Source organism: Oncorhynchus mykiss, chromosome 19 (assembly GCF_057628025.1).
Source record: "Oncorhynchus mykiss isolate SJ-2025 chromosome 19, ASM5762802v1, whole genome shotgun sequence".
Lineage (NCBI taxonomy): Eukaryota > Metazoa > Chordata > Actinopteri > Salmoniformes > Salmonidae > Oncorhynchus > Oncorhynchus mykiss.
In genome coordinates, this window is record NC_143040.1 from 15,282,721 (window position 1) to 15,296,710 (window position 13,990).

The 13,990-nt window shown below is 45.4% G+C and overlaps 1 protein-coding gene across 1 annotated transcript in view; it reads left to right on the forward strand.

Annotated features, from left to right (window-relative positions):
• The window catches only part of LOC110534570 (zeta-sarcoglycan), a 319,301-nt gene extending 314,698 nt beyond the window's left edge, over window positions 1-4,603 (forward strand). Inside the window, exon 8 of the mRNA XM_090210223.1 lies at window positions 3,229-4,603. Within this exon, the coding sequence (XP_090066349.1) occupies window positions 3,229-3,432 (204 nt within the window). The 3' untranslated portion in view covers window positions 3,433-4,603. The remainder of the gene's footprint in view (window positions 1-3,228) is intronic.
• Window positions 4,604-13,990: the final 9,387 nt, after the last annotated feature.

Genomic DNA, 13,990 nt, shown 5'->3' on the forward strand with positions numbered 1-13,990 from the left:
ACATTGACTCTGTACCCCCTGTATATAGCCTCCACATTGACTCTGTACCCCCTGTATATAGCCTACACATTGACTCTGTACCCCCTGTATATAGCCTACACATTGACTCTGTACCCCCTGTATATAGCCTACACATTGACTCTGTACCCCCTGTATATAGCCTCCACATTGACTCTGTACCCCCTGTATATAGCCTACACATTGACTCTGTACCCCCTGTATATAGCCTACACATTGACTCTGTACCCCCTGTATATAGCCTCCACATTGACTCTGTACCCCCTGTATATAGCCTCCACATTGACTCTGTACCCCCTGTATATAGCCTACACATTGACTCTGTACCCCCTGTATATAGCCTCCACATTGACTCTGTACCCCCTGTATATAGCCTACACATTGACTCTGTACCCCCTGTATATAGCCTCACTACTGTTATTTTACTGCTGCTCTTTATTATTTATTATTATTGTTTACTTAACACTTATGTTGGTTAAGGGCTTGTAAGTAAGCATTTCACTGTAAGGTCTACTACACCTGTTGTATTCGGTGCATGTCACAAATACAATTTGATTTGATAATCAAGGACTTGGCCATTAGTTGACTGGTTGTGAATCGAGTGTTAGTGCAGGGTTAAAACAAATATGTGCGACAGCGGGTGGTGCCCAATGAGAGGGGTGGAGAACTACAGTTTGATATGTACACAACTCTTGAAAGTTGATATTACTCTACGGTAGATCACCACTGCTCAACCTAGGGCCCTGTGTAATGCACAGGCATGTAACGTGCCTGGATTGGATTTTTCTTTTTCTGTCACATGGTCCAGCACCATCGCTTTCATTTTTGGTCAAATTCTCATTTCTGGTTAAGCCTTAAAATGCGGGATTACATCTTGCAATGTCACATGATTGTGCAAAACACAGGGGCCTATTCCATGTTGCTTTGTGGTCTGGTGTTTTTCGATGCAACCCTCAGGGACCACCCGTCATTTCACACATTGGATGTATTTCAACACGAGCACGCCTGATTCAGCTAATGAAGAGCTTGATTATTAGTTGACGGGACGAGTTGAATCGGACGTGCCAGTGTCGAAGGACTGGAGGGCTGGTTTGAGAAACACGCCCCTAAGGTACATTATCAGCTATTTAGCATCTTGTCTGTAAAATGCTGCTACCTGCCAGACCCCTGTAACGCTGTGCCTAACATGGTGGCTTAAATTCTGTGAAGTCAGCTAGCGGCCAGGGCAGACCAGGCCAGACCTGTGTAGTTAGCTAGCTAGCTAGCGAGCAGACCAGGCCAGACCTGTGGAGTTAGCTAGCTAGCGAGCAGATCAGGCCAGACCCGTGGAGTTAGCTAGCTAGCGAGCAGATCAGGCCAGACCTGTGGAGTTAGCTAGCTAGCGAGCAGATCAGGCCAGACCTGTGGAGTTAGCTAACGGCCATGGCAGACCAGGCAAGACCTGTGGAGTTAGCTAGCTAGCGAGCAGATCAGGCCAGACCTGTGGAGTTAGCTAACGGCCATGGCAGACCAGGCCAGACCTGTGGAGTTAGCTAACGGCCATGGCAGACCAGGCCAGACCTGTGGAGTTAGCTAACGGCCATGGCAGACCAGGCCAGACCTGTGAAGATAGCTAACATCCATGGCAGACCAGGCCAGACCTGTGGTGTTAGCTAACGGCCAGGGCAGACCAGGCCAGACCTGTGGTGTTAGCTAACGGCCAGGTCAGACCAGGCCAGACCTGTGGACTATGCACTATTAGTGGTGCTCCAGGTAATCAAAGGAAAGAAGATAAACATGGCGGCGGCTGCCGTCTCTGATCCATCATCATGCTGGAGGGAGGGAGTCGGGGAGGGAGGAGTGTGTCTGGGCTTTTGTTTGTGTTTACGCTGGTGGAGATATGCCCTGTCAGCTCACGGAGACGCCATTACTTACACTAATTGGTTCGCCACCGCCGGCTTATATCTGAATACCGGCGCTCTCTTTCCTGGTTCCTACACTTTCCCTCTCTCTCTTTATTTCTCTCTCTCTCTCTCTGCAATGTCACTCTCTCCATTTAGTATATTTCTCTTTTCTCCTTCATCATGAAAATGGGGTACATGAATGATGGTGGGTAAATGCCGGGAAAGATTACCTGGTAGCGAGCTACTTAAGGCTGTCAAGGAGTGCTCTTGTTACTTTATACTTAGATAAATACAGATATAAATAAAGAAATGGATAAATAAGTAAATATCCGTCCATAAATAAGAGGGGATCTAATGAGTTCTAAGTTGATCGCTGCCTGTTTCAATCGCAATACCAGGAGCACTCAGCTTTTGAAATACAAATCTCTCCCTATCCCTCTTTCTTCCCCTCTCTATCTCCATCTCTCTCTCTCTCTCTCTCTCTTCATATTTCCCTCTCTCCTTCTCACTCTCGCCCCTCCATTGCGTCGTTAGTGGTGTGTATGACACTTCATAAACGATACACACTCCTAGTGAAGGCTCTTCTAATGGAGTGTATGGTGCTCATTACTCGGGGAGAGGAGATGCTACTGACTGACTGCTGCTGGTGCTTCTGCACAGGTGTTTTCTCTTGACAGATGGAGAGGCCATGGTCGCATAAGGGTGTTGAACTCAGAAATGGAATCCATAGAAAGGGCTTGGAACCTCTAACCCTGGCAATTTGACTGGTAAACTCATGGGTACTCTCACAATGGCTGCCTGGTATTGTGATCATTTCCATGGTAATTCCATTCTGTTTCTATGGTTTAACTGGACAGGAAGTGTCTGTCCTCTGGCGGCCAATTTAGAGAGCCTGTATTATACGAGTGTCACGACATGGAGAGCTAGATAGTGCAGGAGTGAGGAACCATTAAGTGACCAGAATGACTTTGCTGTCTGTCTGTCTGTCTGTCTGTCTGTCTGTCTGTCTGTCTGTCTGTCTGTCTGTCTGTCTGTCTGTCTGTCTCGCTCTCTCTCTCTCTCTCTCTCTGTCTGTCTGTCTGTCTGTCTGTCTGTCTGTCTGTCTCTTTCTCTCTGTCTGTCTGTCTGCCTGTCTCTCTCTTTCTCTCTGTCTGTCTGTCTGTCTGTCTGTCTGTCTGTCTGTCTGTCTGTCTGTCTGTCTGTCTGTCTGTCTCTCTGTCTGTCTGTCTCTCTGTCTGTATTCACTTCCTTCTGTTTTATATCTTATATGTTATTGTCCTTTTCTCCCTCTTTCTCTCTCATTCTTTCCTTTTCTCTCACTCTCCAGATCTTTTTAGATTCCAACACAATTCGGCTGGGGAACATTCCTCACGGGACAGCGGCAGACCCGCTGCACGGGGCGCCGGGCACCACGTACCCCAAACAGACTGTGTACGAGCTGTGCGTGTGCCCAAGCGGCAAGCTCTACCTGTCCCCGGCTGAGAAGGGCTCCACCTGCCAGACGACCAGCAACGTGTGTCTGTGGAGCTGAGAGAGGGGGGGCCAGCGGACCGCTGAACACCAGAAAGGCCTTCCCCTCATTAGGATCCCAGTCCAGGATACCAGGACCCCAACAGACCCTGATCCCCATCCATACTGTTCCCCATCCATCGATATATTTACTTTCTTTGACAGACATTCTTCATTTTCTTTCTTTCTCTGTGGTCACTCTCTCTTTCTCTCTTTCTCATCTCTCTCTTTCTCATCTCTCTCTTTCTCTCTTTCTCATCTCTCTCTTTCTCATCTCTCTCTTTCTCATCTCTCTCTTTCTCATCTCTCTCTTTCTCATCTCTCTCTTTCTCATCTCTCTCTTTCTCATCTCTCTCTTTCTCATCTCTCTCTTTTTCTCTTCTTCCTTCTTCCTTTGTATTACTTTTCCTCTTCCTCTCTGTCAGTTGTTATCTCTCTCTCTTACCCTCTGTCAGTTGTTATCTCTCTCTCTTACCCTCTCTGTCAGTTGTTATCTCTCTCTCTTACCCTCTCTGTCAGTTGTTATCTCTCTCTCTTACCCTCTCTGTCAGTTGTTATCTCTCTCTCTTACCCTCTCTGTCAGTTGTTATCTCTCTCTCTTACCCTCTCTGTCAGTTGTTATTTCTTTCTCTTACCCTCTCTGTCGTTCTCTCTCCTGCTCTCTTTCTCCTCCCTTCGTCATCTCTCTCTCACAGTCCTCCCAAACAAAGAAGAAAAATCAGGAATCCCTTGAAAAATGAGGCTTGGGGAAAAAGTCCCTTCTTCCAAAATTTTGATGGAACAAAAAAACGATATGAAGTGACAATTTTGTTTTCTCCTTTTTTTCTATTTTTCTATCGTTCTCAGACGGGGAATGAGTGTTGCGCCGCCGCCGGGCCGAACTTGAACCGAGAGATTTGCGTGGACTGATTTGTTTTTCTAAGAAAGCGATACACAGGTGCCTTTGCTATTGTTGGTAAAGCACATCACCTCCAACGTTTCATCCTCTTCAATGGACCATCGTTAACTCACTGGAAAGCTAACTGTCTCTGGCTTAAAGCCTTGTCCAAATCTCTATACAGACTTCAAGTACAGTTCTTTTTTTTTTCCTCTGATGTTTTCTTGATAAAAAAAAGCACAAAATTATGCCATGTATATAACAATACCAATAAAATGAAAAATAAAACTATATTGTTTTATAAACACATCCTGAATCTGGGAATGCTCCAGGGTTGACTTTCTACTTTTTAATTTGAAGTGCTGTGGTCATGTGTATGTTCTACATTTTGAGGTTGTGGCCAACTTCCCTGCTCTGAAATCATGGTCTAATGTAACATATAAAGTAATATTACCACAAAGTACAGTGATTCTCCTTTGTCTGTCAGAGCTGAATCACTCATCACTATCACTTATTTTACCAGGTAAGTTGACACAACACATTCTCATTTACAGCAACGACCTGGGGAATAGTTACAGGGGAGAGGAGGGAGGATGAATGAGCCAATTGGAAGCTGGGGATGTTTAGGTGGCCATGATGGTATGAGGGACAGATTGGGAATTTAGCCAGGACACCAGGGTTAACACCCCTACTCTATGATAAGTGACATGGGATCTTTAATGACCACAGAGAGCCAGGACACCCGTTTAACGTCCCGTCCAAAATATGGCACCTTACGTAGGGCAATGTCCCCTTCACTGCCCTGGGGTAGCATCACCATGGAAAGTATTCGACTACAAATAAAAATATTTTAGGCTTTTAATTCTATTGAACAATACAGACTTCTCATATAAGGTTGGTATACCCAATCTGATGTTTATTTGACTAGGATGATATACTAATTTTACCCTCACAGGACTCCAGTACATCCCACTTCTGCCACATTAAGGTGACCTCATACAGCCTCCATCCAATCAGGATGCCCTCTGACAGTAGCAACAGCAACGTTTGGCCAGTCTGGAAACAACAGTTGGGTTTGTTGTGAGATGGGACTGGGGCCAGGATTCAAACCAAATGCGCCGACATTGCACTACACTTGACTTTTATTGAAGGTAATTTCACTGACTTTCACAGAGATCGTATTTGCGGTAAACACAGCAGATACCGGCTTAAACATAAATTACCTTTTTCAAGTCAAATGTAGTGAGATGTTGGAGCCTTGTGGTTTGTTTGAATCCCCTTCCCAGTCTCTTTTGAGTCTTGGTCAAAAGTAAGGAAACTGGGGAGAGTTTATAGTTATGATATTTAACTATCCAACTACAAACAATATGGACACAATATGTTATGTAAGCATTAAGTGAATACATTGATTTAAAAAAAGAAAAAGCTATTTATTCAAATTCACATGTATGTAAATACACAACCACATGTTTTAATAATGATTTAAAGGTATATATAAATATATATATATTTTCTTAGATTTTATGCAATGTGTTTGTAAGACTGTTGTAAAAATGGCAATATTATCCAATGACAAAATGTGTTTTGAGTTTTATTTCCTGTTGTACGCTAACTGTTTTCCTGCTTCCTTTGCATCCACACCAGAAGGTTGAAGATCTAAACATAGAAACTTACAAGGTGACTCCGGTCACAGCCATAGCCTTTGATCGATTCATCAAGTGGTGGTATGAGAATAACGGTGGACATAATTAAACGTCTTTATTTGGGAGAAGAAATGTAAGCGTTCTGCCATTGGTTTGTTCCCCACGGCAGTTACGTATACTGCACAATAGATGACATGAAACGGTCAACAGTGAGTAGTCATTTTAAAAGACTTCAATCTCAACAATGCCACCAGGCCAGGGCCTAACATGTATTTAAAACCAGAGTGAAACAACAGTGGGTCAGTTTCATTGTCAGTTAGACACTCGCTCCACTTTGCTTTTAAAGCCGCCAATGTTCTCCACTTGATCATATCAAATGTCACTTTTTCATCGTCTGTTTCAGTGTCACATTATGTGAACAATGTCATGTGTCAGGAGATCACTGGCGATGTGGTCTCTTCTACTTTTCCACACTCTCTCTGTTTACCACCTCTTCAGGAGATTAAAGGTGCTGCCCGGGTCAGAAAATAAGGGATATATCTCTTATTCTCTTCCACATTTAAGAAGATGGGAGATTGTGAAGATGGGAGGAAGGGATGATGGGAGGATGGGAAGAAGGGGGTATGGGAATATTGGTAGATGGGAAGATGGAAGGATGGGAAAAAGGGAGAATGGGAGGATGAGAAGATGGGAAGATAAAAAGGATGGGAAGAATGGGAGGATGGAAGAAAGGAGGATGGGAAGAAGGGAGGATGGGAATATTGGAAGATGGAAGGATGGGAAAAAGGGAGAATGGGAGGATGAGAAGATGGGAAGAAGGGAGCATGGGAGGATGGGAGAATGGGAGGATGAGAAGATGGGAAGAAGGGCGAATGGGAGGATGAGAAGATGGGAAGAGGGAAGATTGGGACGATGAGAAGATGGGCGAATGGGAGGATGAGAAGATGGGAAGAAGGGAGAATGGGAGGATGGGAGAATGGGAGGATGAGAAGATGGGAAGAAGGGCGAATGGGAGGATGAGAAGATGGGAAGAAGGGAGAATGGGACGATGAGAAGATGGGAAGAAGGGAGAATGGGAGGATGGGAGAATGGGAGGATGAGAAGATGGGAAGAAGGGAGAATGGGACGATGAGAAGATGGGAAGAAGGGAGAATGGGAGGATGAGAAGATGGGAAGAAGGGAGAATGGGAGGATGAGAAGATGGGAAGAAGGAAGAATGGGAGGATGGGAAAAGGGAGAATGGGAGGATGAGAAGATGGGAGGACGAGAAGATGGGAGGATGAGAAGAAGGGAGAATGGGAGGATGAGAAGATGGGAAGAAGGGAGAATGGGAGGATGAGAAGATGGGAGGATGATAAGAAGAGATAGTGGAAGTAGTTTTTTCTGAAGTAGTGGGGTCAAACAACTGCTTTAGCAAAGTTATGTGATTTGTAATATAGGGAACTATACTGGCTGTCATAGGTGGGTTGGCGTGGGTGGGCGCATATTTGTGTGTGTGTGCGCACATATTTGCCTGTTTGCTTGCCTGCATGCGTGTACCCGTGCAGTTACATTTGCATACTTGGCCACAAACACACATACAGTACCTGTGTGTGTTTGCACAAAAATCATTGCCATAAAGGGTGCTGAATGACCTAAGCTGTGCTGTGCTCACAGTGGTCTCATTGACAATTCATGGTGTGCTCTGTCTGTCTGGCAGTGGAGAGTACCAGTCAGAGATATGGTCCAGACCTGGCACTCTTCTGTCTGACTCTGAATAATTTAACACTACCCTAATCCACATGACACGAGTGATTCTCTCGTTCTGATTGGATCAGTTTGAGTTTTCTCTTCATGTCTGGACTTAGACAGGTCTGTGGTTGGTGGAGGACACTGGAAGAATATTATGTTTGCTCTCTGGGCTGGAGTGCTTTTGTTTGAGCCCCTCAGGAGGGAGAGGAGAGGCACTTGGAGCGTCTTGTACTCTAGGACAGGGGTTCCCAAACTGGATCCTGGCCTCCCGGGTGCATGTTTTGGTTTATTCCCTAGCACTACACAGCTGATTCAAATAACCAACTCATTATCAAGCTTTGATGATTTGAATCAGCTGTGTTGTGCTAAGGCAAAAACCAAAACGTGCCCCCAGGAGGGGCCCCAGGACCGAGTTTGGGAACCTCTGCTATAGGATGTGTCTTGGGACAAGGGATAGTCATGTCCACAGAACCTATTTTGATTCATACACACACTCATATTGGTACACACAAGTGTAGCCTCAGACATATCATGTTATGTCACATAGGTGTTCATGATTGTGGACTAACAAAACATCTTATCTCTTCCAACACACAGACACACATATGCTCTTGCTCTCTCCCTTTCTCTCTCTCTTTCTCTCTTTTTCTCTCTAAGATGACAGTGGCAGGATGATGAATGCGGATTTACATCACAGCCTAGCTGCTCCCAGGCCAGCGGTGCAGAGATAGAGGAGAGGAGACAGAATAATGTTCTGTCATTTCCTCTTAACACTCAAATCAAATGTTATTTGTCACATGCTTTGTAAACAACAGGTTTAGACTAACAGTGGAATGCTTAAGGGCCCTTTTCAACAATGGAGAGAGAGAAATTGAGAAAAAGTAACACAAGGAATAGATGCACAATGAGAAACGATAACTTGGCTATACACACGGGGTACTGAGTTGATGTGCAGTGGTACGAAGTAACTGAGGTAGATGTGTAAATATGTGTAGGGGTCAAGTAACATGGCAACATGATGAACAATAAACAGTAGCAGCAGTGAATGAGTCAAAGAGTTAGTATGCAAAGGGTCAATGCAGAAAGAGTCAATAGTTAACCAATAACTACCCGGATTAAGTAGGTATCAGTCTTATTGCTTGGGGGTAGAAGCTGTTCAGGGCCCTGTTGGTTCCAGACTTGCTGCGTCGGTACTGCTTGCCATGCGTTAGTAGAGAGAACAGTCTATGACTGGGGTGGCTGGAGTCTTTTGACCATTTTTAGGGCCTTCCTCTGACACCGCCTGGTATAGAGGTCCTGGATGGCAGGGAGCTCTGCCTCAGTGATGTACTGGCCCGTGCGCACTACCCTCTGTAGCGCCTTGCGGTCGGATGCCAAGCATGTGTCATACCAAGTGGTGATGCTGTCAAGACGCTGTAGAACTTTTTGAGGGTCTGGGAGCCCATGCCGAAATTGTTTCAGCCTCCTGAGGGGGAAGAGGCATTGTCGTTCTTTCTATAAAAGGACACCAAGGAACGTGAAGCTCTCGACCCGCTGTCGGCCTCCATTTCCTGTAGTCCATGATCAGCACCTCTTTCTTGCTGACTGGTGTGGATATTCTAAAATAAGGATTTGCTGGAGACCAAGTCAAACTAAGATGATTTATTTCCGAGCTCAGAAGGAACAGTTACACAGTGCAGTGTAGACAGTCTGAATTCTGAAGCATTGGGTGGTAAGCACATATCTTTATAGTTTCCTGTTCTTGGGCGGGACTTTATCTATACAAAGACGCAGGTGCAAGCTGTTTTGGAACACATGATGATACTCCCAAGAACAGGAGATTATAATAGGACCGTTTCACACAGGATTACAAGGTCAGAGGGCATACTCATTTATTTGTTACTCTTATTTTTTACCCATCTATTTTTTACTGAACACTTATTTTTCTTAAAACTGCATTGTTGGTGAAGGGTTTGTTAGTAAGCATTTCACTGTAAGGTCTACAATACAATTTGATTTGATTTGATTTGATTTACGTGGACACATACAATGAATGTTTCCCATAACACCCTTTTTTACAGAGTTGGCTATCTAACACTCCCAATGTCAGAACCAGTGAATCTCACACACCAAGAGAAAGATTCAGGAATAACATCAATAACAACAGTATCAGGAACAATTAAAGCCAGGCGTTCGTCTGCAGTTCAGTTCACACATTTTTGGAGTTGTAGTATTTGCATAGCTCTCAGTGATTGGTCTTACAAAACAGTGTAGGGAACAATTGATGAATGAAACATCTTGAACGTTTTACAGTCAGTAAGTCTTACTGCCATCAGGGGAAAAAACTCTGACACCGATTTAGGTGTCAGTCCACAAACACGATGTCATTGTCCATTGGTTTGAGGCACCTTGTTATGGATAAAATACATAAATTCATCAAAGTAGATTGGGGGAGGGTCATGGGGGTGAGCTGGTGAATTGTCCGAATGTTCATTGCCACTCAATCCTACCATCCCACTTTTGACACCAATCTGTCCTGTTGAACAGAGCAGCAGTCCAGTTTCAGGATGAAAAGTGTGAATTGCTGCCATCACCTCAGATCTGATCGTCCTCAGGGTTGCCCACCTTCCGGCAGCGGGATCCAATTGTCCCTTTCAGCGATCCAGACCGCAGTCGGAGTGGTCAGCAGCCCTTGGTTTGGCCCCCTCCACCGAGGTTGGTTCCAGTGCTTTCATCTGAGATCCTTCACCATGATCCAGTCGCCAGGGGAGATCTTATGCAGCTGTCTTCCCTTTGGCTCGGACAGGGCAGCTCTTAAGTTTGATCATGTACTTTACCATCTGTTCGTCCACACCGGTCAAGGTAAGCTGGGCCAGCTTCAGTAGCACATCTTCATCGGCCTTCCTGTAAGTATTTCATGAGGCGACAGTCCAGTAGAACAATGGGCTCTACCCAATGGGAGAGAAATCTCCTCCACAATTTTCCTCAGCCTTTGCTCAGCCATAACTTTACATAGCTTCGTTTTCACGGTTTGGTTGGTGCGTTCTACTGCGCCCCCAATGGCCGGATGATATGAACAGTGAGTGCGCAGGTCAACGCCCAGACACTCGGATAAACTCTTTATTACATTATTTTCAAAAATGTGAGCCGTTGTCGCTTGAGAGTTTTGCCAGAAGCCCCCAACTGAGAACAGTTTCTCTCATTAGTGCCTTAGCTACTGTAGTTGATGACCCATGCCTGCATGGAAAACATTCTATCCGTTTAGAAAACATGTCCGTTATTACCAGACAATACTCATCAAGTGACTGAAAGGCATCTCAGGTGTGGGGTGAGCTGAAATAAGCCTGGGTGTAGCTCTTCCAACATTATGGGCTGAACAGATAGAACATATGTCATGACTCCTACCGAAGGTGGCTCCCCTTCCCGTTCAGGTGGCGCTCAGCGGTCATCGTCGCCGGCCTACTAGCTGCCACTGATTCTTTCCTCCCACTCCTTGTCTGTTTCTGGGTGACACCTGTTATGCATTGTGGTGATTAGTTGGGCTTTATTAGCCAGCCGGCCCGCCTGTTTCTTTGTGCGGGATTGTTTGTGTGCCATTTGTGCACGTTTGAGGTGAATGTGTTTGTTCCTGTTCGTGGGTTTTTGCTGGACTGTTTTAGTCCCCGTGTTTGGGGCATTTGTTTTTTGTGAGCGCCCAGTGTTTCGTGGGGTGGCTTATGTTCGCCGTTTGTGCATTAAAGAGCACTACCCTGAACTCTCTGTTTCCTGCGCCTGACTTCGCACCCACTACACCCAGATCGTTACAACATTGTTTACTAAAACATTCAGCAAAATGAGTAAACCCAAATGTAGACCCAAACATATTTATACATCCACCCCTTTTGACACATGGTCCAAACCGTGTGACAATTTCGCAAGGTAGGGAAAAGCCACTGGAGGGGGTAAAGGGAGGCCGGTCGGGCCCTTCCAGACACCCTCAGAGTTACACATGTTCACTGCCAACGTTTCTTCTCCACTCCATCAGCCCCCTGTTGTAGCAGAGAGACATCATTAAAGGAAAGAGAGGTTGCAGGGTCGATGCATGACATCACATGGAGAAGGGAGGTGGGGGAATCAGCAGTCGCTTTCGCTGCACGTTCTGCAGCAGCATTTCCTAGAGATACAGCATCAGTGTGTTTAGTATGAGATGCACATTTACAAACAGCAAGTGTGGAGGGCAGGAGTGCTGCCTCAAGCAGTTACTGAACCGTGTTATGGTGTGCTATTGGTTTAGCAGTTGAGTTGAGGAAAACACGATGTTGCCCACAGTGTTCCAAAAAATGTGACAGACACCTAAAGCGCACTGAGAGTCAGTGTACACTGTGAGTGACTGTCCCTTTCCCAACACAAAGGCATGTGTGAGAGCAAACAGCTCTGCTGCCTGTGCAGAGAAGTAGGAGGGCAGTCTGGCTGCCTCCTCAATACTGGGGGGTGTACACACAGCATACGATGCAACTGGATCCCCTGATGAAGAACGTTTTGCACGACCATCAACAAAACAGATTAGATCCCCGTTAGGAACAGTCACATCTTGGAGGTCAGGGCGTGGTTTACACAAGAGGTCAACCACCTCACTGCAGTCATGTGCATCGCCGTCAGACTGTGTGGGGTGTCAGGTTGCAGGGTTTAAGACCGTACATCGGTTCAGAGTAACATGCCACATTGTAAGTAACACATTCTGCCTATGTAGCAGCCTTGCAGGGGTGAGATGTGCTGTCCTTGCCTGTGGTCGAGGGAGAAGACATAATGAGGCAAATTAACAGTTAAGGGCTGCATAGTTAAGTTAAGCAGTTAAGGGCCGCTACAATGTCAACACAGGCCAGTGGCCGTTGCTGCCGCCACAGAGCGGAGGCAGGGGAGCAGTGCAGTATGGAGACGTTTCCAGTAGAAACCAACAGGTCTCATCTTACCACAGTTTGTGTCAGTACTGCTGACATGAACCCATTATTTTCCAAAACAAACTAATGGAAAGGTTTGGAGTGATCAGGGAACCCCAAACAAGACCGTGACGAAAAGTGTCTGTTTAAGCCGAATGAACGATTCTTCACCATCTTTAGTCCACTCTATCTGATCTCCCATGACCTGTTTAAGCCGAATGAACGATTCTTCACCATCTTCAGTCCACTCCATCTGATCCCCCATGAACTGTTTAAGCCGAATGAACAATTCTTCACCATCCTCAGTCCACTCTATCTGATCTCCCATGACCTGTTTAAGCCGAATGAACAATTCTTCACCATATTCCGTCCACTCTATCTGATCTCCCATGACCTGTTTAAGCCGAATGAACGATTCTTCACCATCTTTAGTCCACTCTATCTGATCTCCCATGAATTGTTTAAGCCGAATGAACGATTCTTCACCATCTTCAGTCCACTCCATCTGATCCCCCATGAACTGTTTAAGCCGAATGAACAATTCTTCACCATCCTCAGTCCACTCTATCTGATCTCCCATGACCTGTTTAAGCCGAATGAACGATTCTTCACCATATTCAGTCCACTCTATCTGATCTCCCGTGGCCATGGGTTTAAAATGAATGAGATCAGAGAGAGGTTGGCCAATTTCAGCATAATCAATTAACCAAACTCTACAATAGCCTGCCAGTCCCAGCAGTGTCAACACATGTTCCTTGGTGCATAGTTTATGAACTTGTGAAATAGCTTTAACCCTGTAGCAAAGCTTCTTCCCCCTGATGTGATAACGTGTCCCAAATATTTAACAGTCTGTTGGACAGATGTTCATTTGTTTTTCAAGGCCTTGGGGCCGTTATCAGCTAGAAAATGTAGCAGTGCAACAGTATCAATTTCACATAATTCTCTGTCAGGAGAGCAAAGAAGGAGGTCCTCAACATACTGAACAAGAGTGCTCAGTTCATCTGTAAAAATTACAGGGCTCTCAACATAATTTTGTCTTTGAAAGAAAACACAAACCAGTACTGAGAATCTGGGTGCACAGGAATGCTAAAAAATGCATTAGCCAAATCAACAACTACAAATCAACAACAACAAATCAACAACAACAAATGAACCATTTGAATCTGGCGGGACAGAAGTAAGGATAGTGACTGGGTTTGGCACTACTGGGGTCATGACGTACACTGCATCTAAGATCCTGTACCATTCTCCATTCACCATATGCTTTTCTAACCGGTACAAATTGGCGTGTTGCAAGGTGATGACGTACAGGTGACAACAGCCCCCTTGCTCAGCAGAGAGGTCAGGATTTTGCCAATGCCTTCCTCCTTACGCAAGGGGTACTGTGCCTTGTGGGACCGGTATGTTATTTTAGGAGAGAAGGTCACAGACGCT